General features: G+C 36.0%; 1 protein-coding gene across 1 annotated transcript in view; it reads left to right on the top strand.

The window, feature by feature from the left end:
- FAM13A (family with sequence similarity 13 member A) overlaps positions 1–26,748 on the top strand; it is a 325,132-nt gene that overhangs the window by 57,360 nt on the left and 241,024 nt on the right. The window contains exon 4 of the mRNA XM_023195427.2: positions 11,414–11,591. Coding sequence (XP_023051195.2) covers positions 11,414–11,591 — 178 coding nt within the window. The remainder of the gene's footprint in view (positions 1–11,413; positions 11,592–26,748) is intronic.

Below are 26,748 nucleotides of genomic sequence, written 5' to 3'. Positions count from 1 at the left end.
ACTCTTGTTTTACAGCATTCTTGTCTTATTTTTCTGAGGATACTAACAGTGGTTTGTTGTTACGCTGTACTTGTTTAAATTTTCTTCTTTTCTCTGTATTATCTGTTTATAGGTATTCTTTTTGTCTTTATTCAAACAAAGTGATTCTTAGCAGTTTTGATTTGAGGGTGACATTTTGTAAATGGGATCAGGGGTTTGTCTCTTGGCATACTTCACTTTGGAAGGATTAGATAGAAAAATGAGAAATTTAGCTGTGTCATTTGGGGATGCCCAGATGTCAGTATGTGAACATCTTTTTCTCTTCAGCTACTGAGTTCATCAAGAGCAGGGCTTGGGGGAGGTGGGAAGTAGTATGCTTACTTCCCATCAGTGAGGAAATATTGGCTCCTTATTTCTTAGTAGACTTTTCACTAATCTCACATTTTCAAATGTGTTTCTCATGCTAGTCCTTAACTATCTTAGGTATCCAAGAATCCTTTGATATTACCCGGAGACTAAGCCTTAGCACTCCTGTCTGAGCACGTGCCTGCCTGGATGCAGGCGGTGTTGGAGGACTCACTGAGCCTGACAGGCTTGTAAACAGTCTGTTTCCAGTCACTTGCATCCACTTCCAAATGTCTTTAAAATCTAATACTCTTCTGTTTTCTCTGCTGTTTTTTTTTTGCCGTTGGGTGCTTACACTTTTTAAGCATTCTTTTACTGTCATTTCAGTGGAGCCTTGGAAAGACTAGAGAAACACATATAATCGATCTGTCTCTTTAAATGGAAATTCTCCCTTGCCTTTTTTTTTTTTTTACCCCCACAACCCATATTTGATTTTAAATGAGACAGAATTTTATAATAGCAGCTGTGCAAACAACATGTGAGAGTTAAGTGCCTGTGAATTTTATCCAATGCTTATGAGCATTTGATAATTTAGACAGTAACTGTTTTTCTTAAGAAAACCACTCTAATAGGGCCATTTTAATCAGCACAGTGACTAATTGTAAATAAATCTAATTTAATAAGCTAATTTGTACCTACGCCTTAGGGCTTTCTCTTTCTTCATTATATGAGGAACTCACTAGATATCTTGGAGTCAAGCCTGTCTTTTATCTACACTATCTTGATGCCATCTGTATTGTGTTGAGATTAGCTGAGTGGTTTCGACTTGCAAATTTTAAAGTACCATGTGAATAAATGTTGGCCAAATACATAGTTATGAAGTGTCGTTTCTTGGATAGTATGAACTCCATAACAAGCATGTGACATATTTCCTTCCTCAGGGTGATTTCTTTTTACTGGGAAGCTTCTTTTCTTTTGAAATTACTCAACTTACACAAATATCTGTTTCTGCGAGAAACAGAATCATTATATTAAACTACAAAATTTAACCTTTCCATTTTCAGTGTGTATCTTTTGGGTTTTCTATAAACAATGCCAAACATATACACTATTCTTTTTTTCTAAGTAAAGACTTAAACCCAGAGCAAAATTAAAGGTTTGACATCTACATATTTGCTCAAGGTACCAATCAATCAGCAGCACAAAGCCTCCACTGGAATAAATTGGAAATGTGGTGGCAGGAAACCTAGGTTTCCACAGATGACTTCATACATTTTGACAATATTCCAATTGAACTGCTCTCATCCAGATCCATGTGACAGGAAGAACCTTATTTGTATCTATAACCACCCATGACCTCTGAGATTGTAGGTCCTGATAACTAGATGATCTTTTCTTTGCTGGATACACATAGGCATCTTTATTTTCCTTATATGGCCTTTGACTCTGTGAGATAGTATTAACTAGTGGGTGAGGTTATGCAAGCTTGGAAAGAGAAGCCATGACTGAGCAAATTATTCCATATAAGAACAACTCATCTTGAAACATGATTGTGTGCATGCATATGTACATTTGTTAAAATCGTTCATCTGCTGTCATGTTTTTGGCTATTCTCTTTATCCTTGAGGGCTTATTCTTGAAAAAAAAAGTTGTCATTTTAGTGGGATATTAGGAAGAAAAGTAGGTACACTCATCTTTAATTGAAATGATCTGTCATCTTTATCTGAAAGTTCTCCTCTGACTTTCTTCTCCCATGCTTGATTTTTTCCCATGCTTGATTTTGAAGTCAACAGAATTTCTTTAGAACAGCTTTATTGGTATATAAATTACCCACCATAAATTGACCCTCTTAAAGTGTACAATTCAGTGGTTTTTGATCTATTCACAAAGTGCAACCATCAACATTATCTAACTTTTGAACATTTTTATGACCCCAGAAAGAAGCACTATGCCCGTTAGCAGTCACTCCCCATTCCTCCCTCCTCCCACCACCCACATCCTTAGGCAAAGACCAGTCTACTGTCTCTCTATAAACATTTGCTTCTATGGACATTTCATAAATGGAATCACAATATGTGGTACTTTGTGACTGGCTTCTTTGATCTAGCATAATGTTTCAAGCTTCATCTGTGGTGTCACATGTATCAGTACTGCATTCCTATGGCTGGTTAATATTCTGTTGTATGAATATACCATATTTTACTTATCCATTTGTATGTTGATAGAAATTTGAGTTATTTCCATTTTTTTTGCTGTTATGAACATTTATGTATAAGTTTTTGTGTGGATATATGCTTTCATTTCTCTTGAGTATCTACCTGTAATTGCTGTTATATTGTAACTTTATTTTGAGTAACTATTTTCTAACATAGTTTGTAGGAAGATTATAGGCTTGAAGAGGAAAAGCAGGATACCCAGCAGCTCCAAGGCCAAGAAGAGGCCTATTGGGAATATTATGGAATTAATTGTGAACTGGGTGAAATCCTCAGTAAGTTCTTTTTTTGTTTAGTAATGCTTTTATGTTGGAAGAAGAGAAGACATAGTCAACAAATGAGTTATTTAAAAAGTATACAACTTGTATTAATAGAAAATCAATCTACATAAAACATATTAAAAATTTGGTTAAAGAATATCAATTGAAGGAATTGCCAGATGATTAGCTTGCTAGCCACCTACAGCTCTGCCCTAACTCTGTCAAGCTGTGTTTTGAACACCTGCTTTACTGAACCCATGGAAATAATCAACCTTTTACAATGAGTCCATAAACAATTTGAGGCCCGTTAAGGGAGAAAGGAGGGGTAAGAGGACATACAAATAGGCTTAAGTAACTCTGGGCTTGGTTTAACTCATATGACACCAAGTCCACTTACAGGCCACTTATAGCTGAGCATTTAACCAGTAGTGCCTAGAAAAAAGCCAACTGGTATTAGTATGATTTCATCTGAAACTATATATTTACTGTACTTGGCCCTTTTAATATAGTGCTAGATTTATGGAGAAAGCCAAGTTTTATTAGCTGAGATACTGCCAATATTGTTTCAGATTAGCATTTTACATTGTGCGAGGCTCTCTGTTCTATGTGCTGTTTGTTTTTTCCAGTCTCCTCGGTAAATAAATTCTCGTAGAAATAAGTTCTTCAGCTGCTAAATGCTTGTGTCTAACCTTTAGTTGTAGATATGAGGTTCCAGGTTTATAATTTAGACTATTTTATATGTTTATGTATACCATCAGTCCCCACTGACAAGCATTCAGTACCCAATAAGTACTCACAAAATAAATATGCCGAAATACTATTTAGGCATTATCAGGAATTTGTTTTGGTTATAGGACTGAAGTGTAAAATATCACCTAATTCTTTATTCTTCCGGCAGGCCTTTGCTCTTACTTGAACATACAGGTTCTCTCTGGGAACAGGAGATCAGTATAAATATTGACTAATTTGGCAATAAACATACCTCTGCATTTTACAGAATCTAATCAGAATGATAAGATGTGTAGTTTCACTAATAACCTCTAAGAATAGGCAGTAATTTATTAATTTTTATTAGTCACTTTATCAGCCTGCCCTTTGAGAAATTCGTGTGAGTCCTTTGAGAACCATATCATAGTCATGGGGTTGTAAGAGATTTGTAAGAAATATAACCCCTCATTTTGCACAGGAAAATGAAATTCTGTTGCCTGTATAAGCTCATCACTCCAAAGAAGTGATTCCAGTCTTGAGGAATGAAATGCGGAGGCAAAACCCACTCTGATTCTGTACAGCTGGCATTTCATGATTATTTTTCTCATTCTTCTGTAAATACATATTTAGAAAGAAATATAATTGATGTTTTATTTATTCTTATGTAGTTTGTATTTTGTGCCCATACAGCCTTATAGGCTACTATTAAAATTTTATTTCTCCAGAAGCCCTGAGAACCTACAAAGCTATGGTTTCTCACAAATGAATTAAGATTCCCACCTCTCCATTACACAACAGATTTGCTTATTGATTGATTCAGGAAACATTTCTTAAATATTTACATACATGAGACATGGTGTTAGCTGCTCTGTAATAATGATAACAGTAATAGCTAACTTTGTAAGAGTATGCTGATCAAACTGTATATTATGAGGTCCTGGGCACTTGGATTTAAATTGTAGCTAAGCTAGTTGGTACCTGGGTGAATGTGGACAGGCTAATCAATCTCTCTATTTCAGTCTAGTCATCCCCAAATGGGGAGCTACTAGATTCCTGTTGCTACCCCATAGCAGATTACCATGAACTTGGTGGCTTAATGCGTTGCAAATTTATTATCTCACTGTACTGTGGGTGAGAAGTGTGTGGACTCAACTGGTTCCTCTACTCTAAATCTCACAAGGCCAAAATCCAGGTGACAGTCTAGCATCGTGTATGACTGTTCTGGGGAGAATCTACTCCCAGACTCATTCACGTTGTTGGCAGAATTCAGTTCCATGCAGTTGTAAGACTGAAGTCTCTGTTTCTTTGCTGGTTTCTCAGTTTCTAGAGGCTGCTCATGTTCTCGAGTTTATGACCTCTCTTAATCTGAGAAGTCGGCAACAGCTCATTATACTATTAATATCTAATAGATTAGCAAGTTTTCATAAAACCTTTTGTGAGGTTTAATGAGGCAGAGGGAGGGGGGAAACTACTTTGATAAATCTGGCACCATGAGGCTAAATATTTTGGTTGTTTTAGTGGTTGACTTTCTCATGGTTCTGAGATATATCATGATAGAGATTAACATTTTGTCAAGTACTTTATTCTTTCCTTGAGGCTAGGATTATGAGTATAGTATAACTTCATGGTCATTGAAAAGTCCAGGCATGTGTCAAGATTAGAATTAGGTGCCGTCCTGTGATATATCTTGTGATACAGAAATAGCATTGCTGATTATAATTATAATTTTTTTTTTTTTTTAGTGAGAGCAAATATTTGTCACATAGTTAAATGTTTGCTGCTTAACCTGTAACAAAAGTATTTATGGTACAGTTTTCAAGTGCTGAGTAGATTTCTCTGTATGCTATATATACTGTGCTAGTTGAATGTTTGCATTTTAGCTTGAGAAATGGGTCAAATGTAGCCAACAACAAATGAGAACTTTCAAGAAAACTTGAATAATTTGAAGTGGTACTTTTCACTAATGGTGAGAGAGAGTTTTTGTCCTGAGAAAAGATGTCGAAGAAAATGATGACTATTTTAATTGTGGACCATTATTTCCATCTGCAAAGTTTTCTTAGAATTTTTGAACTTATGAATTATAACACATGATCCTAGTTTTTATTCCAATTTAATTCTAAAAATGACTACAAGTTTAAAGCAGTTAACATATGTTAATACAACTGCAGAGGTGCATTTCACTTCTGTTTCTGAGGCTCATCTATGAAATTTTATTGCTGAGTGTCCTTTCCCTGTGACCACTGAAGTAGCTTTTTTTTCTATTTAGATACTATCTGTAATCTAATTCCTACCTAACAGTAATATTCCATCCAACTCAGCAAATTCTGTAAATGGACTAAATTATTCCACATTTCTTTAAAATATATTTGAAGTATAGATGTACTGTATTCCTATGTTAGTTTGTCTTATTGTGTGTCTTAAAAATGTGTATCGTTCTTTAAAACAATGTCTTGAGCTCTTTTAATATGCAAGGCATAGAGAGTATTTAAAAGATGGTCAAAACTCAACCACCAACTCTAAAAGAGCTTGTATTTGCCAGTTTATAGATTTTTTTACTTTAGCTGCAGATATCAACTACATTTCAAGGAGACCTTCCTGACAATCTTATTTATAATCTCAATCACTAGACTTCACCCTGATCCAAGTACTCCCAATTCCCCTAGCCCTGTTACTATATTTATTGCCTAATGTCTCACCTGCTAAATGGTAGGTTCCATGAGGGTAGGGATTTTCTGTTTATTTTGTTTACTGATTTATCTTAAATGCTTGGAATGGTGCCTGGCACAGAGTAGTCACTGAATAAATGTTTTCAGAATGATTAAATGAATAAAACATCTTCCAACACAAGACAAATTTAAATTGCATTCTTAATCTGTCCCCATGTCTAACCATCCTGCCAGCATCAGCCTGATTCAGGCCCTGGGCCCTTTTCTTCTGGATGGTTACAGTAGCCTCTTAAGTAATCTTGCTACTTTCAATTGTGCCCTACAGTCTAGACTCAGCAGAGCAGCCAGAGTGGTGACCCCCTCAAGGCAGATCATGTCTCCCCACAGCTCAAAACCCTCACACAGAAAACAAAACAAAACAAGAAAAGACCATAGCTTTTAGTCAAATTTAATCAGATGGTAATGATCTGTCCTTTTCCTCTTGCGTTGTCTCCCCATTTCATCTCCTGCTACTCTCCCCACCCACCACCACTTGGCCCCAGCCCCAGGACCTCCATCTCAGGCCCTTTGCATGTACTGTTTCCTTGCCTACTACACACTTTATTTATTTCAGCTCTGCTCAAATGTCATGGTATCAGAGGGGCCTCCCTGACCATGTTGAGTGAAATAACATCTTCTACCCCGACATCACTCTGCTTTACTCCACTTTATCCTGCTTGCTATTTCTTCATAGCACGTATGTTACCACTTCGTATATATTTTAAACATTTATCTTTTAATTGTCTTGTCCTCGATTAGAATATGTTTCATACAAGCATGGAGTTTACTTTTGTATTAGTCAGGGCATATACTAATATGCCCCATTAGTATTCTCTAAAGGGACAGAACTAATAGGATAGATAGATATATGAAGGAGGCTTATTAAGGAGTATTGGCTTACATGATCACAAGGTAAAGTCCCACAATAGCCCATCTACAAGCTGAGAGCCAGTAAGCCAGTCCGATTCCCAAAACCTCAAAAGTAGGAAGCCCACAGCACAGCCTTCAGTCTGTGGCAGAAGGCCTGAGAGCTCCTGGAAAATCCAGGGGTCCGAGAGTGGGTCCAGTGTAAGACCAAGGGTCCAAAAGTTGAAGAACTTGAAGTCTGATGTTCAAGAGCAGGAAGCATCCAAAATGGAGAGAGATGGAGGGCAGAAGACTCAGCCAGCCTACTCCTTACGTGTTCCTCTGTTTGCTTTTATTCTAGCCGCACTGGCAACTGATTAGATGCCCACCCAGACTGAGGGTGGGTCTGCCCCTCCCAGTCCACTGACTCAAATGTTAATCTCCTTTGGCAACACCTTCACAGACACACCCAGGAACAATACTTTGCATCCTTCAATCCAGTCAAGTTGATACTCAATATTAACCATCACAGTGTTGTTTAATGCTGTCTCCCTGGTGTTAGAGAATATTAGACACATAGAAAGTGTGTGATAAACATCATACATAGTGTGCAACAAATGTACATTTTGGATGCATGTAAACAAAAATAGAAGCATTGTGAACTCTCATTTATCATGTGAGACCTTAAGTGAGTCATCATAATTATCAATGTAAATACAAGAGCAAGAGTGTGTAAGGCAGTGTTTATTGTATTTAGATATCAATAAATCAAAAAATAAAGCCATAGCAAAGTAATTATTAGGAACTTTTTTTTTTTGACAGAGTCTCCTCTGTCACCCAGGCTGGAGTGTAGTGGCGTGATCATGGCTCACTTCAGCTTTGACTTCCCCAAGCTCAAGTGATCCTCCCATTTCAGTCTCCCAAGTAGCTGGTTGGAGGCACGACAGGCATGTGCCAACACACTTAGCTAATTTTTGCATTTTTTGTAGAGATGGGGTTTCACATGTTGCCCAGGCTGGTCTTGAACTCCCGAGCTGAAGGAATCCGCCTGCCTTGGCTTCCTAAAGTGCTGGAATTACAGGCATGAGCCACCACACCCTGGCAATTACTATGAGCTTTCTTTCTCGCAAGCGTCAGAAGGCATCTTCCTGATAGGCACGGTTGTGCCACCACTGCCTCCATGCTGCTACCCTAGGCATTCTTCTGCAAGCCTCCTCTGAAGGTGTTGAGCAGTTATTATTCTCATATGTAGGAAATCTTATTTGTAGGGTTGCAGCAGGCTGGCAGTAATGGTAATATTTACCAGATATTTCTGGAAACACTTTACAAAATGCAGATACATAATTAATCTGTATGAAAAGAGATGAGGCAAAATATCATGCTAATAAATTAAGGTCTTTACTGTTAGTGTATTTGAACAGGGATTCAAGAGGTAAATTATAAATGTGGGTGTGCTGCTGTCAAAGCCACTGATGTAGAGGACACTCACATCCTTGCCCAGTGGGTGATTCCAGGAATCCATGAATCTATCTTCAATCACGGGAGACAAAAATGCTGTGGAAATGGAAGGAGGTAGATATAAGATATTTCTTTTTCAGTTACTTTTGACTTTTGAGAATATGTTTAGTGATTCTTCCATTCAGGACATAATGTTTTTTTTTTTTGGTTTTTTTTTTTTTGAGGCGGAGTCTTACTCTGTAGCCCAGGCTGGAGTGCAATAGCGTGATCTCGGCTCACTGTAACCTCCACTTCCCAGGTTCAAGCAATTCTCCTGCCTCAGCTTCGTGAGTAGCTGGGATTACAGGTGCACGCCACCATGCCCCACAAATTTTTGTATTTTTAGTAGAGACAGGGTTTCATCATGTTGTTCAGGCTGGTCTCAAACTCCTGACCTTGTGATCTGCCCACCTCAACCTCCCAAAGTGCTGGGATTACAGACGTGAACCACCGCGCCCAGCTGCCATAAACAATTTTATGTTATTTTGCTAAACGTGAAACTCTAAATACATCTGTCTCCCTTCCCATTATTTGGCAATTTTATTTCCTGGAAAAATTGTTTATCATATTTCAAAAGTTGGAAAATGATGAAAATGCTGCTACTTTTTCAAAGATGTTATTGTCATAAATTCATAACTATTTTGAATCTTCATTTTATTTGACCTGGTGTCTTTACACATTGCCTCCCTTATGGTTTGAGGTTTCATTTCAGGGCCAGAAAGCCAGAGGCTGATTGTCAAGGCTGTTGTAATGCTATTGCTTATATCTTTACATGCTGACAATCAGACCACAATTTTAAACAGAGAGCAAACACCCATGAAAACATCCCATAGACTTACTTTGAATTAGTCGCTATAAAAAAGAAGACAGCACATTTTCTCTTGGTTCATTATTTATTTTTATAATATAAAAGCATGAGAAATGGGTATCTCCAATTAGTTCTTAATCACTCCAACTTAATTATTTTTGCATCTTGTATATCTCTGCTATTTAAGGTCATAGTGCAGTGGAAAACAGTCATTATAAACAATACAACGTAGGTCACATAGGTAGTAGTTAGCAGAACCAGGTTCCTCACCCCAGAAATGACTTGAGCCTTCATTCTGATCTTGTGCTCTGACGCCTGTCGGTGTCACTGTGTCTGATTCACTATATGTTTTCACTTCCTGTGTGTAGCATTATGTTATCCAGGTGCTTTGTAGCACTGATGAATTGTCTGATTTTGTATCTCATTTCCTTCATTCTTCTGTTTCTTCTTCTTCACTTAACTGGCTAAAGCTGAATTATGTAAGCAATACAACTGCGTATTAATTATAACTGAATTACATTTTATTCTCTTAGATATTTGTTAAGGTATTGGATTGTAGTCATTCCTCTAAACGACTGTATTTGTTATAAAATATTTTTATTTTCTTCTGAGAGAAAGCATTATATAAAGTCACAAAAGTTAGCAATTTTACTGTATTTGAGTATTGGCAAAACAAATCTTTGAGACTTGAGAGAAACTTCTCATATGTATGCCTATGAATTTTGATATATCATTAGACATGTTGGGGTGTATGCTGGGTTATTAGTCTTTTGTATGAGAAACATATATCAAATTCTGAACCATATGTCATGTTAGATGTTGTTAAATAAAAAGTTATTCTGGCCAGGTGCAGTGGGTCACGCCTGTAATCCCAGCACTTTGGGAGGCCCCAGCCTGGCCAGCGTGGTGAAATGCTGTCTCTACTAAAAATACAAACATTAGCTGGGCATGGTGGTGCACACCTGTAATCAATCCCAGCTACTCAGGAGGCTGAGACAAGAGAATCACTTGAACCCAGGAGGCAGAGGTTGCAGTGAGCTGAGATTGCACCATGGCCCTCCAGCCTGGGTGACAAGAGCGAGACTCCTTTAAAAAAAAAAAAAAGATATTATTCATTCTGAAACTTGTTAAAGAACAGTAAGACAATCTTTATTCAGGACTATTACAATAGCTAGAGGGACTACTGCATTTGGGGTTTTGCAGTGGGGCAGAGAGATTCAGCTCAACTTGGAATACAAGGGAAAGTTGTAATTACATGACCATATAGCAGGGTTGGGATAGGCAGCAGTCAGTGGGTGGAAAATTACTCAGAGGAAAAACCTCAAGGGTCAGGAGAGATTATAGCTAAACAGACCTAACAAGTTTCTTGCTAAAGACAGGCTAAGGTGATCAGACATCATTTGGAGGATGGTAGGAAATGAGTAATTTGGTCAGATATGGAGGGTTATCAGATATGAAGGGTGGGGACTTTGGCTGAACTGACTTAGCAGTATTCTTACTAAAAGTGGACTCGAGGATATGCCCAGAACAGGGCTTAGTTGAAAAAAAGCTCAGAGAAGTCTGACTAGAGATTGGTCAAGGAGATAATCTTTGTCAAGATTAAAAAGCTGTTTAGGAATTAAAAGTTTCCTTCAGTTTTCTCTGTGTACAGTATCCTGATCACTAAGTTTAGCATCCCCCATGGTATCCCTTGAAGGTCTCTCATACCATATTTTATTCAAGAGAATTCTGGTTTTGACAAACTTGAAGACAAAAATCAAATGGAAGATTCCACTGTGGATCAAAAACCTAACCATTGTCTTAATTTGGGGACAAAAACATTAAATTGAAACACAAACCCGTTTTGTGCACTGAATAAACCTTGTGGTTTTTTATATTTCTTGCTTAAGTTAGTAATTCTTTAACATAAAGTCAAATACACAAGGCCTATCTCAGTGTCTCAAGAGTTTTTTTCTGAATAAAATGTTAGAATGTATTACACCTATGTGCTTTTGTTGTTGTTACTGTGAAATATACCTGAGAACATTTTTATTCTTTTTTTTTTTTTTCCAGATGGCAGAAATGATGTTCAGGAGAGTAGCTTAAGAGACTTAATAAAAGAGCTGCCAGACACCCACTACTGCCTCCTGAAGTACCTTTGCCAGTTCTTGACAAAAGTAGCCAAGCATCATATGCAGAATCGCATGAATGTTCACAATCTCGCCACTGTATTTGGGCCAAATTGCTTTCAGTAAGTTAGTGGAGTTTTGCTGTTAATATCATCATGTCCCCCTTTGTGTTTACTACTGTCTGAAATTACTGGGATGTAGAAGCATATTTCAGTCTGAAAATTCAGCCAGCTTATGTTGGAGAAGTTGTATCTTGTTCTTGGGCATGTTAGCCCTGTTTTTCATCCCAATTTGAAGAAAGCAGCTATGCCCTTTTTACAAAACTGTAATTTGCTATAAATCAAATAGCCTTATTTTAAAATCTGGAAATAAGTTATATTTTAACTAAAAGGGACATTTAAAAAATCTGTAATCAGAAATGTTGATTAGCAGAAAGAGAAGGAATATGACATAGTGAATAATTTTTTAAATAGTAATAAAGTTCAAATTATTGCCAATAGATGGAAAATTTTGAACAGACTATGCCAGTATCAGAAAAATATAACCTCAGCTTCGTTTACTGGAAATAAACTAGTCTGTGTTAGTAGATTCTTTGTTGCTAGCCACAGGAACATTTGTAAAGCTTCATATTTTGTTCTCCTTCTTATTCCATAAAGCTCTTTAATTTTTGATACGTGAAATATGATCCAGCAATCCAGGGACTTTGCTTTTAACTCTCCTGTTAATCACTTCTGATCAAATACATTCCTTCTAGTTATGAGAAGGGAGAGAGAGAACATTCACACTCCAAAAACTCTCAGAAACTCAGCAACTTTTTTTTTTTTATAGCATATCTACTTCTCCACTTCATTAATATACAGGCTTATTCAGCTGCCCAGAACTAGTAATATTACAGTCCTCAGAATCATTGTCTAAATATAGATTCTAGTTTACATCCTAGTGACTACAGGGTTCCAGGTCATTCACAGCCTAATTTAGGTAGATGTTCTACCTTAATAACTATCCTGATTGTAATTCTAAAGATGTTAACTTTTAAATAGTGGCATTTCACAGGATATATTAGGGTGTCATGAATAAATATCTCAGATACAGGAGCCACTAATTTTTGTCTTATTCAGAAGCTCCGTGATAGTAAAAAGTCTATATTTATTCTTATATTTGTTCTGCCCAGTAAACCTTTGTTTGGTGACTTACATGTGAGAAACGTGTAAGTAGAAAATTGTTGAATAATTCTGAAACCTAGATTCTAGAACAGGTAAAAATGAATTTGTAAATAGAATGCTTATTTAGTAAGCATTAAACACAGATCCATACCTCATTACTAACTTAGAAATTGGACTTGATCTGGAATTTCTGGTAATCTGCTCCAGTTAGTGAGTCAGAATATTAATTAGTAATGAGTGTTTATTATAGGTTTTAATTAGTATGGTTTTACAGTTTTTCTATTGTTATAAAATATACATAAAATAACATATACCAATTTAACCTGTTTGGCTCTTTTTGAGACAGAGTCTCGCTCTGTTACCCACGCTAGAGTGCAGCCTAGCACTCTAGGCTAGCTAGCCTTGCTAGCTTGCTAGCTTACTGCAACCTCCACCCTCTGGGCTCCAGCAATCCTCTCACTTCAGCCTCCTGAGTAGCTGGGACTACAGGCACATGCCACCATGCCCGATTAGTTTTTATATTTTTTGTAGAGGCAGGGTTTCACCATGTCGCCTAGGCTGGTTCTGGGCTCAAGCAATCCACCTGCGGCAACCTCCCTAAGCGCTGGGATTACAGGCATGAGCCACTGTGCCTGGCCAACTCAGGTTTTTAAACTAATGCTTAGCTACTTTTAGTATTTTTGCAAATTCCATTTACCTACTAGATCAGTCATTTACCTAAAAGGTCAGTCATTTAATGTAGCCACGTAGCTTTTTTTTTTTTTTTTTTTTTTTTTGAGACAGAGTCTGGCTCTGTCACCCAGGTTGGAGTGCAGTGGTGAATTCTTGGGTCACTGCAACCTCTGCCTCCTGGGTTCATGTGATTCTCCTGCCTCAGTCTCTTGAGTAGCTGGGATTATAGGCGCCTGCCACCATACCCAGCTAATTTTGGGGTTTTTAGTAGAGACGGGGTTTCACCATGTTGGCCAGCTGGTCTCGACCTCCTGACCTCAAGTGAACCTCCCACCTCCACCTCCCAAAGCTAGGATTACAGGCCGACCTTCATGTAGCTTTTGAAATGTATGTGGTATAAGGTTATACAATAAATCGTTTAAATTTTTAAATTTTCTTGTCTGTTGTTACATCTTCTTTCTCTTTTCTAATGTTAATTTTGCCTTCTCACTATTTATCCTGGCCAGAGTAGCCAAGCTTTTTGTCTGTTATTCTTCTCAAATAATCCATTTTTAACTTTATTGAATAAATTTGCCTTAACAGTTTTCTATTTCATTAACTCCTATTTTCGTATTTATCAATTTGCTAGAACTTAACTGGTTTTTTCAAGCTTTTCCCCTGTTTTCATAATATGAAAAATTTCAGTCATACAATTTGAAGGAGCATAACTTAGATTATACATTTTCTCATTAACTAGATGAAATAAATGTGCTTTATCTCTGTATATATATGTAAATATGTATTTTTTGTTGAACCATTTGAAACTAAGTTGCAGACCTCAGCTATTTCACTGTTAAATACTTAATCATGCATCCTTAAAAATGAAGACTTTTTGCTATATAAGCACAATATGTTTATTATGCCTAAGAAAATGGACAATTCCATCATATCATTTGGAGAGTCCATTTAAGTATCCCAATTTGTCACAATTTATTTTTCTCAGAAGACGATCCAATGGTTCATCCATTCTTCTTAGTTGTTAGGTCTCTTTAGTATGTCTTAATAAAGAACAGTCCTTCCATGTGTGCACACCCATGTGCAGGGGTGCCCACATGGTTGTTTTGTTTGTGTTTAACCACAACTTTTTTTTTCTACCACATTGACTTTTGAAAAAATTTTAATTTAATTTAATGTTAAGTTTCTGGATACATGTGCAGGATGTGTAGGTTTGTTACACAGGTAGACATGTGCCGTGGTGGTTTGCTGCAACACCTAGGTGTTAAGCGCAGCGTACCTTAGCTGTTTTTCCTGATGCAACCACACTGAGTTTTTAAGAAACCAGACATCATCCTGTGGAATATTGTACAGTGTGAATTTGTCTGATTATTTTCTTGTGGTGTGGTTAAGTTGTTTTTCTATTCTCTGAATCTACTATAATCTATAAGTCAGATATAAAATCTTAGTTATATTCAGATTTTTTGGCCAGAATACTTTATCAGCGATATTGTATCCTTAATGTTGTATCCCACTAGAAGCCATGTAATGTTAAGTTGTCTCACACTTATTGATGCTTACTTTGCTTTGTTAGTTAAAGTCACCGCTTTCAAATCTCTCTATTGTAAGGCTGTGGCACTCCCTTTGCAGTTAGCAAGTAATTCATTAGGTGACTACTTGGGCATCATGCAAATGCATATTCCTCCCAATTCACTATCCATTTGATTGTCTATTGATCATCCTAGCCTGAATCAGTTTTTTCTCTTTGGGTTGTAGAATGTTGATTTTTAAACTCTACTAGTATTTTTTTTTTCTTTTTCTTTTAGTGATACTCTTCTATAAAGAAGAGCTTTCCCTTGTCAGTGGGGAATGAACAATATTAAATTTTCCTGTGCTCATATTATCCCAAATTTGGCAGTTGTGAGAGTCCCTTTAGGCTGGCAACTGTGTCCTTTTGACAAAACCCTGTAATAGTATTTCCTACCTTTCTAGCTGAAGATGATGTCTCAGGATGGAATTAACCATTTCTCCAATGGGCTTTGGTTTCTTTTGTAGAAGAGTTATATTTGGAAGCCAAGATCTGGGTGCTAAGTTATTTGCATCTAGGTCTTAATGACTTCTAGAGCAAGGAAATAAAGAAATGAATACTTGAATGATGGAATGACTGAATGGAAGAAATAATGGATTTGTATTGATATTTTGAGTTTAATTTTAACATTATAATATTCTTTCTTAACTACTTTGATTTCATATTTGTAACTCCATACTCTGACAGTGAAAAATCTTGCTTCCTAAAAAATAAGAATATTTATTTGCTTTTCTCCACAACATACATAAAATGTGTATTTTATGTATAGATGTAAAGTGTCACAACATCAGGGAAACCACTGAGTAATGTTTAAGACATCTGGCAGTCTGTATTGTCCCTATATCTGGCTAAGAGTATGTATTCAAAGTAAAGTTGATTGTCTTCTCCATTTGGCATATAATTGAGTTCACTTGTTTCCAATTTTGGACTGCAGAGCTTCTTTTCCTTTTCAATGTAATTTTGTTTAAATTTTTATAACATTTACATGGCTTAAACATGAAAATTGGCCTGGCACAGTGGTTCAAGCCTGTAATCCCACCACTTTGGGAGGCCAAGGCAGGTGGATCACTTGAGGTCAGGAGTTTGAGATCAGCCTGACCAACATGGTGAAACCCCATCTCTACTAAAAATACAAAAATTAGCCAGGTGTGGTGGCAGGTGCCTGTAATCGCAGCTACTTGAGCGGCTGAGGCATGAGAATCACTTGAAGCTGGGAAGTGGAGGTTGCAATAAGCTGATACCGTGCCACCGGTACTGTAGACTGGGAGATAGGGCGAGACTCAATTTCAAAAAAAAAAAAAAGAAAAAAGAAGTGAAAATTATGCATAGAGAAAGAGGTTTACTCAGAAGTTTCCCTTTTATCATTCTTTCTATACTGTTCAACCTCTTGCTGTCTTTGGAAAACATTATTAGTTTCTGTCTTATCCTTCAATGTTTCTTTTTGTAAAAATAAATGTGTATATGTAGTTACATTATGTATATTATGTGATGTCTATATGTGTTCATTCTTATTTCTATGTCTTCCTTACACTGTTCTTCACTTTGCTTTTTATCTGCAAATCTTAGAGATCATTCCAACAGTTTATTTTTTTTACTATTTTTGTGCTTGTGTATTACTTCATTGCTTGGATGAAGTAAATTTTAGTCAATGGTACTTTTCTGATCGTCATTTGTTTCCAATCTTTTATTGTTAGGTATGATCCCGCATCAAATAAACTTGTGCATATGTATCACCAAGATTAATTCCTAGATGTGAGATTTCTGGGTCAAAGAACAAATGCCACCATATCATTAGATAGTACCAATTCCCCTCCATAGAGGATGAATCAGTGTTACATGTCTATTAGCAGCATGCAAGAGTCTCTGTTTTTCAGTCTTGCCAAGAGGATTTTGTGAAAATTTTGAAGTCTTGCCAGTCTAATAGGTCAGATGTGATATCCCAGTGTGGATTTTTTAAGTTTTAAGAGTTTTATTGAGACACCGTTTATATACCCTACAATTTGCCATGTGAAGTATATAATTTGTTGGTTTTGAATAAGTACAGAATTCTGGAACCATCACCACAGTCACAGATAAAATATTTTAAAATATTCTGGAACACATCACCACAGATAAAATATTTTAGAATATTTTATCATCCCCAAAAGAAATGCTGTGCTATTAGCACTCACTTCCCATTTCTTCCTAATCACTCCCCACGACAACCTGGCTCTAGGCAACCACTTATCTACTTTCTGTGTCTAGAGAGTTGCCTATTCTGGACATTTCATATAAATGGAACCATACAATGTGTGTTCTTTTCTGACTGGACTCTTTCACTTAGCAAAATGTCTTTAAGGCTCATCCATTTTGTAGCATGTATCAGTACATCATTCCTTTTATGGCAGAATAATATTCCAATGTAGAGATATACCAGTTGATGTGTTTATCAATTCATTAGTTGATGGGTATTTGTGTTACTTCTAGTTTCTGGCTATTTCAGATGCTGCTGCTATGAACATTTGTGTACATGTCCATGTGTGGAATTATGTCTTCATTTGTCTTGGGTATATAACTAGAAGTAGAATTATTGAGTCTCATGGTGCTGTTTAAAATTTTGAGGAACTACCAAAATGTTTACTGAAGTGGCTGCACCATTTTACATTCCCTCATGCATTTGTTCCCTCATATATTCCCATTAGCAATGGGATGTGCTTATCATGCAGAAAGAGACTAAAATAAAATAAATATTCAAAGAAAAATAAAACCTGAGGACCTAATAGGAAAATGGCAAAAGACAAAAATATATGAAGAGAAAGACACATGGCCATGTACATTTCCATCAGCAATGTATGGGCGAACCAATTTCTTTACATCCTTGTCAAACCTTGTTAATATCTTTTTGATTCCATTCCTGTGGGAATGAAACACTATTTCATTTTGGTTTTGATTTGCATGTCCCTGATTACTAAAGAAATTGAATATTTTCATGTGCTTATTGGCCACTTGTATATTTTTGGAGAAATGTTTATTCAGATCTGCCTATTTTTGAGTTGATTTATTTGTCTTTATTACTGAGTTATTAGAGTTGTTTATATATTTTGCATACAAATTCCTTATCAGGTACAGGATTTGTAAATATTTTCTCCTATTCTATAAGTTGCCTTTTCATTTTCTTGATCGTATCCTTTCAAGCACAGAGGTTTTTATTTTTGATGGAGTCCAATGTATCTGTTTTTTCTTTTGTCACTTACGCTTTTTGTGTTGTACCTGAGAAAGTTTTGGCTAACCCAGGTCATGAAGATTTATTCATCTTTTCTTCTAAGAGTTTTATAGTTCTGACTGTTATGTTTAGGTCTATGGAGTTATTTTGGAGTTAACTTTTGTGAATGGTATAAAGGAGTCCAACTTCATTCCTCTGCATGTGGCTGTCCAGTTGTCCTAGCATCATTTGTTTTTCCCCATTGAATTATCTCAGCACTCTTGTCAAAAATAAGCTGACCACAATTATTGGGGCTTATTTCTGAACTGATAGTTCTATTCCATTGATCTGTATATCTATTCTTATTTCAGTACCATAGTATTTTGATAACTCTGTAGCTTTGTAATGAGTTTTGAAATCATGAAGTTTCAGTACTCCAAGTTTGTTCTTCTTTTCAGGATTGTTTTGGCTAGTCTGATTTCGTTGTATTTCTATACGAATTTTAGGATCAGCTTGTAAATTTCTACAAAAAAGTTAGCTAGTATTTTGATAGGATGTTCTGTTGAATCTGTAGATCAATTTGGAGAGTACTTTATTGCCATTTTAGCAAAATCAAATCTCCCAATATGTGAGCATGAAATATTTTTCCATTTACTTAGGTCTTTAATTTGTTTCAATAATGTTTTATGGTTTTCAGGGTAGAAGTTTTGCAATTATTTTGTTAAATCTATTCTTAAGTATTTTTTTCTTTTAGGTGCCATTCTAGATGTAATTGTTTTCTCAGTTTTATTTTCAGATTGCTCATTACTAATACCAGTATAGCACATGTGTTTTCTTATAAATGAAACTAAACATTTTTACTTGTATTTAAGGGCCATATGTCTTTTTCCTCATATACCTGTTGGTGTCTTTTGCCATTTTCCTATTAGGGCCTCAGGTTTTATTTTTCCTTGTTGAATACTTATTTTATTTATTTTTAGTCTCTTTTATCCATCATAATCACACTTAAAACTCTAATTTTCCTCTCAGTATTACTTTGTCTCCTCATTTTCACTATTATTTTACCACTTCATTTAATAGGTTGGGTTATCCAAGATATAACTCTGAGACTAAGTTTTCAAGCAGAAGTTTCATTGGGTAGTACTTTTTGGAACCATTCTTTCCTTATACCTATAAGGAATAGACAAAGGTAGGATTAGGCATAAGTTGAACTGCCATGAAGTTGTAACACAGGATTCATTCGGTCCCAGGGGAGCTTAGAAGATGGGATGACCTTTCAGATTAATCCCTAATTGAATCAAAGGGTTTAGTCTCTTTACCCCATTTCCATCAATCACTGGAGGTGATCCGTGCCAGGGACATGGTGTAGTCTCAGAAGTGGGACTTGGCCATGAGCCATAAGCAGGCAGCACTTTCAGTGGGATGGGGTGGATAATGAATATTTCTGGCATGAAGGAGACACCTGGGCATCACCTCACAGAGTCACTACATAAATATTTTCTTTTAAAAATTCATTAAACCTTGGACTGTGAGCTATATATGTTGTATATGATTTTTCTAAGGAAATCCTCAATATTCCAGTTTCTAAGACAAATAAACGTCCTCCTGAATACTTTATTGTTCTTAGGAATTAGCAGGAATTGCTTTCCATAAGTTGTGATAGTTATTACAATGAGAATTGGATTTTCAGTGGTTTGGAGAGCATGACATATAAAAGGAAGTTAGTCTAGTTCTTATTCTGCCAATTAGTAGTCCTTATTCTACTAATGCAGGTAGATTTGACCTGCATTGTTTATTTTCCTGTTAAATATTCTGTAAAACAGAACCTGCAGAGTTTGCTTTGAAATTTAAGTGAAACCGTAAGAGAAAGTTCTCTTACATAGTAAGCAATTGACTGAGTGGTGTTGGAATCCATGTGCATTTAATTAAATACATTTAAAACTGCATTAAGGGAAAGATCAGGTTTTATGGGTTCTACCCATCATACTACTTAGTGAACCAGGGGCTCTTTAAAAACATGAGATAGAAGACATGACATTCCTCTTACCTCAGTTGTCATAGTTCTCACTTAAAACAAGCTTCTCACGGTATTGAGTATGCTTGTCAATATTTAATGGAATAGAAAATGTTCTTGCTCAATAAAATTTCCCAACACAAGCCAACTTCTTCAACTTAGTATTTGTATCAGACACCTTCTGACCTCCTCAGATTGCCTTGACTCTACCCCCATTCCAGACCAATCTGCCGCCACCAGGCTAGAACCTTTCTCCTGCCTTGGGAATGTTGGATTTTTCTCTTTGGCTTCTGCCTTATAGCTGGGTCAACCAGCCACCTGCTCAGAGTTTCTGGCTTCTGCCATCACTTTTGAACCCTAGACTCAGATCTTAATTCCTGATGGGGTATCAGAGTCATGGGATATGCCTGGAAATCTAGAACAGTTAAATAGGAGTCAGGAGGAAACATGGATTTTTTTCTTCTTCCCATGGAACACATTAAATATTTCTTCATCCCATGGCTTCTCCTTGCAGCTTATCTGGGGAATTCCAGACTGCCAAGCAAAGCATCTGTTGAGCAAACTGTTATGTGTCTTTGTACTAGCAAATAAGAAATATTTAGGTATTTCTAATATAATGAATCTCATACATACCCAATGTTATCCTTAAATATTCTTAAAGTGTAAAATCTCTCACCTAATCTTAAGAAAATATATTTTCCTAAGGTATTAGAACTGTCTCCTACATCATTAGGTGCACAGTGCCTTAGAGCAGGTTCTAAAGAAACTGAAAGAAAACAAGGCAACGATGAGGACATTGGTGTATTATTTTGACAGCAGGGATACCAGGCAGGGTGGGTGAGAAAAGGAGGCAAGGAGGGATGTGAAATAATGTAAAGTGTGCACAGCTCTTTCACAAGACGCATAACAGTTTTTATTTGCCATTGTTTAGAGTGTATTTAAAAATCTGATTGTTAAGTGATATTGATGAACAGACCAAAGCCTTGGCTTTTGGTTCTGGGTTTTTTTGTCTGTTAGTATTCTTGGCACTTTGCATTAAACTCATTGTGCACACTTAGTTTGTACAATTTGATTACATCTGTGTCTTTAATCTCTAATAATTAAATTTGCTATTGCTACTGATGAGTACGTCATTTTGATCAAATTCTACTTCATATCTCTGCGTCCTGTGCCTTTTGTCTATAGATATGTAAATTAATTCTATTCCTTGAAACAAGTGTTTCAGTACTAACCAATAAGATAAAAAGTAATTTTGTAAGTATTCCTGAAACTTTCAAAGATAAATCAGTTTCATATTTTGAATGATAAGCCCTTCTACTTACTCTTCTATCCAAGATGTTACATTTTTTTCTTAGTGGCAGCACCAAAAAAGTTTTACAACTGCTATTGGTCTTCAAGTCTTGCAGAAAAACATCACAATAAGTTAGAGTTTAATATACCAGTAAATATTAGATGAGATCAGCTAAATTTGTAGACACGAACACGATATATAACGAGATATTATAATGTTGCTGCCATTTTACCTGCTAATAACTGTTAAACAGCTATATTTGGTTTGCAACACAAAAGTTACTTTTAGAAACTGGTAATTTGGATTGAAAAGTATAAATAGTTGAAATTTAAAAAAATTAAGCCAAACCCTAGTCTCACATATTCATATATTTATAACCTGTTATCTGTTTATAAAATGCAAAATTTTCACTTAATTTTTAGCGTAATTATATTTGTTATTGATATTCTCTATAAATATGTTTTTGGAATATTAAAGAATGGGTGATTGGAAAGTTTGGCCTTTCTCTGCCTAAATCTGCACCAGCCTTATGTAGCACCTATTTTATTGCCTGTAGTTCTGTGCTGGCAATCCTACTGCCACTTGTAACTGTGATAATTGGCTTGCTACTTAAAATTTCTTTTCAAAATGTGTATAAATTTATTTTTATGACAAAAGTAACATATACTCATGGCCAAAAAAAAATGTTTTCAGACAAAATTCCCCACAGTATAAAGATAAAAATAAAAACCATCCATTATTCTACTAACCAGACTTAATCCCTGTTCACACGTCAGCTTATAAACCAGACTTAATCCCCACATGTCAGTTTATGTGCTTTCATTTTGTTTTCTCTGCATGCTGACATGATTAAAGATGGGATAATAAAGTAATACTACTTTATAACCTTGATTGAAAAACTTACTATTGTTTATCATGACATGTCTCATGCTTATACATGTAATTCTACATCATCATTTTTAACGACAGCATAAAATTCTGATCTTTAGAGCAATACAATTTATTTAAGCCATTCTATAAATTGCATTTAGAATACAATTAGAAAAATTAATTACTTTTTTGTTTTTTGAGATGGAGTCTTGCTCTGTCACCCAGGCTGGAGTGCAGTGGTACAATCTCGGCTCGCTGCATCCTCCACCTCCTGGGTTCAAGCGATTCTTCTGCCTCAGCCTCCCGAGTAGCTGGGATTACAGGTGTGTGCCACCATGCCTGGCTAATTTTTGTGTTTTTAGTAGAGACGGGGTTTCACCATATTGGTCAGGCTGGTCTCAAACTCCTGACCTCGTGATCCACCTGCCTCGGCCTCCAAAAATGCTGGGATTACAGGGGTGAGCCACTATGCCCGGCCAATTACTTTCTTTTTTTTGGCAATAATAATAATAATAGGCAATATTTATTGAGTTCTTACTAGGTTCCTGGTAATGTTATAGATGCTTTTTATATATTTCTTCATTTTATCCTCAAAACCCTATGAGGCAGGTACTATTATTATCTCTACACGTGAGGAAACTCGAGGCACAGAAAGTTTAACCTGCGTAAGGTCACATGACCAGTAAGAGGTTAGAGTCAGGATTCTGAATCCAGAAGGCCTGGCTCCTCAGTTCCAAGCTCTTAATCACCACTCAATAACTGTTTCCCTTATAAACAGCATTGCAGGAGCTATTCTTGAACATACATTTTTCACACTTAACTAATTATTTTCATTGGATGTACTTTTAGAATTAAACTTGCCTGGTTAAAGGGTATGTGTATCATCAAATTTGTGCTCTAGAAAGGTTGCACCAGTTCATGCTGTGAGCAGCAATATGTGAATGTGTCTCCTTTCCCATACCTTCTCTAGTACACGTTATTCTTTTTAATCTTTGCCAATATAATAAATGAAATTGTTTCTTTTGACATTTTTGCTTATTTAATTACTATAAGGTTTAATATGTTAAAAGCGTATTTTCCCATGTAGTTCTTTTGTACATTGCCTTTCACTTTCTTCTTTGAGTTTTCCTAAGCTGGTGCTCATCTTTTTTATGACTGCTTTGTAGAAGTTCCTTTCTTAATACAACTATTAATCTATTGTTGTATACTGGAAATATTTCTCTGAGCTTATGATTTATTTTTGAAGCTTTAAAATTTTTGCCATAAGGAGTTTAAAGATTTTGTTAATTCTTTATATCAATTTGTGTTGCTTGGGTTTGACGTTATCCTTAAAAGGCCTTCTGCCTCAAGGATAGAAGAGTATTTATTTCTATTGTCTCTTAGTTTTTTTGCAGTTTCATTTTTCTTAGTATTTAAATCTTAAAAGTGTGGAAATTATTAGAAAAGGTATGAGTTGGTAATCTAAAAGTTATTAAATAGTCACGTATTTCATCTTAGCATATTTATAATATTTTAATATTTAGATCCCAAATCCCAGTGAAAGCGATTAATACTTTGCAATACGTTATGACTTAAGGATTTAATTTTTCACTCAAACAATTACCTTGCTAACTGAACAACAATAAAGAATAATTCATACTCTACCAAGTAATTCACAATGTCACTTTTGTCATTATATGAAGTTCCTAAATATATTTTGGTCTTATAGGGGCTCTGCTGTAATACTATGATTTATCGGCTTCTCTGGTGCTAGAATCATACCTTTTATGTTTGAATATCAGGAACAATATCCTTCCACTTCATTCTTTCTCAGAATTTTCCTGGGTAATTGTGAACATACGTTTTCCCAGAAGAATCTCATAATTATTTTCTAGGTTTCAAAATTCCCATTGAGCTTTTTTTAGATTTAACTAGGTATAGTTGAAATTTTTAAGTATCGAGTCTTTCATCTAATAAAATGATGTACCTGCCCCACTTATTCCAATTTCAAACTTATTTATTGTTATTTCCTTAAATTCTAGGAGCTTGAAAAAACACAAAATTGTAAGGTATACAGTACAAAATTACCCACTAATCCTATTACTTAGAAATAATAGCTTTAAATTTTTAAATCTATTTTCTTCCAGTATTTCCCTGTGTATACATTTTTAAAATTTTAATCAGTTATCTTTTATATACCTTTTTAATTTTTGAGACGGAGTCTTGCTCTGTTACCCCAGGCTGGAGTGCAGTGGCATGATCTTGGCTCACTGCAAGCTCCGCCTCCTGGGTTCACGCCATTCTTCTGCCTCAGCCTCCCCAGTAGCTGGGACTACAGGTGCCCGCCACCCTGCCCGGCTAATTTTGTTTTTGTATTTTTAGTAGAAATGGGGTTTCACCATCTTAGCCAGGATGGTCTCAATCTCCTGACCTTGTGATCTGCCCACCTCGGCCTCCCAAAGTGCTAGGATTAAAGGTGTGAGCCACCGCACCCAGCCTTAATTGTGCTTTTTAAACACAACATTAGGTTATAAATATTTCCTGTGTCATTCAAATCCTTTAGTTTACAGCATATTTTTTTCTTTTACTTCCAGCCAGGAATTTTTGTATAGAAGATGACAGACTTGTCCTTATTAAGTTCTGTGTGTATAAAAAAGTGCATTCTTCAGTTATCTATTCCTCATGGTAAATCCATAAATATAGTTGTTACTTTCAGACTTTTATAGATTAAAAAACTGAAGTGTAGAAAGTATTATTTATGTAGTATTTAGGATTATTGAGTTGAAAGAGAACTTGTAACACTTCCTGATCTGTTTTAGTTAAAACTCAGAACTAGGCAAGAAAATAATCAGTTACTTTTTTTTTTTTTTTTTTTTTTTTTTTTTGAGACGGAGTCTCGCTCTGTCGCCTGGGCTGGAGTGCAGTGGCCGGATCTCAGCTCACTGCAAGCTCCGCCTCCCAGGTTTACGCCATTCTCCTGCCTCAGCCAACTGAGTAGCTGGGACTACAGGCGCCCGCCACCTTGCCCGGCTAGTTTTTTTTTTTGTATTTTTTAGTAGAGACGGGGTTTCCCCAGGTTAGCCAGGATGGTCTCGATCTCCTGACCTTGTGATCCGCCCATCTAGGCCTCCCAAAGTGCTGGGATTACAGGCTTGAGCCACCGCGCCCGGCCTTCAGTTACTTTTTAGAGAGAAAAAGCCCAAATTGGTGCACAAGGATTTCTATGTTATCATTGTCTCTTGGTGAAGTGGTTATAGGTATTAGATTAAACCATGTAAAACTGCCATTTTTCTAGTTCGAAATGGCCAAATACTGTAGTTTTATATAATACAGTCTTAGAGTAATGTGAAGTCTATTATTCCTTGGGTTCAGCTGAGGACATGAGTTTGTATCACATAAAAAATTAAATATTACTGATTGAAGATGATATTATACATTATCCTCTAGATGTTCAGTTATTTTTTTCTGGGACTCATGATGTTTTATAACTTTATATGCTCCATATATAGTCTTCCTCCAGATATTCTGTGTGAAGAAGGATGGAGCAAACTTTATTACTCAGCTATTAGTGTTAGTAATGATGCTTCAAGTCTTGGTTTTCAAAACAACAAGTAATTGGAAAGGATACTTTTTGACCTTGGTCTCACTGAAAAGGAGATAGTAGAATAACCTTAGATCTACAAATGATTACTCCGCAAGCTAATTGCTTGATTGTAATATATGTGAGTTAGCAATCAATTGTTTTGAAAAATATGCATTGTAATTCTGAATTTCTGTATGAAATAATAATGCACTTTGTTATATTACAAGGGAGCTGTGATTTTTTTTTTTCCTAGTAATCTCCGGTCAAGGAATTTTAGGTTAGTGCTGATAAGAGAAATGGTGAATTAAGTAAGTGGTTTGCAAGTGTTTTTTACCTCACCAGGGTGATGCAGAGTTTTTAGAATGTGTGAACTCTTCTCTGGAACCCTTTATTTGCAGTTTCACTTTCCCTGGTTTCATTGCTTTGTATATCACATCCACGCTGTATGTGCTACCTGCCTGTTCGTTACTTAGTAGGCATCTTCGTTATCAGATGGACTGGTGTGGTATTTCAGGGCTTGTCTTCAAGTAGCCCTTTTTTAACTTAATCACCCCAAACGCAAGAGTAGTCATGGTGGCATACTGTTGTGATTGTTCTATTTTATTATTAGTTATTGTTGTTAACCTCTTACTGTACCTCATTTATAAATTCAACTTTATTATAGGTATGTATTTACAGTGACATATCGCTTAACAACAGGGATACGTTCTGAGAAATGCATCATCGTTAGCTGATTTTGTCATTGTGTGAATATCATAGAGTGTGCTTACACAAACGTAAATGGTATAGTCTACTACACACCTAAGCTATATGGTATAGACTGTTGCTCCTAGGCTACGCAGCTGTACACCATGTTACTGTACTGAATGCTATAGGCAGTTGTAATACAATGGTGAGCATTTGTGTATCTAACCATATCTAAACAAAGAAAAGGTACAATAAAAATACACTATAAAAGATATCTA

Source organism: Piliocolobus tephrosceles, chromosome 3 (assembly GCF_002776525.5).
Source record: "Piliocolobus tephrosceles isolate RC106 chromosome 3, ASM277652v3, whole genome shotgun sequence".
NCBI classification, from domain to species: Eukaryota; Metazoa; Chordata; class Mammalia; order Primates; family Cercopithecidae; genus Piliocolobus; species Piliocolobus tephrosceles.
Note: the sequence above shows the minus strand (reverse complement) of the source record. Positions and strands in the feature narration are given on the sequence as shown.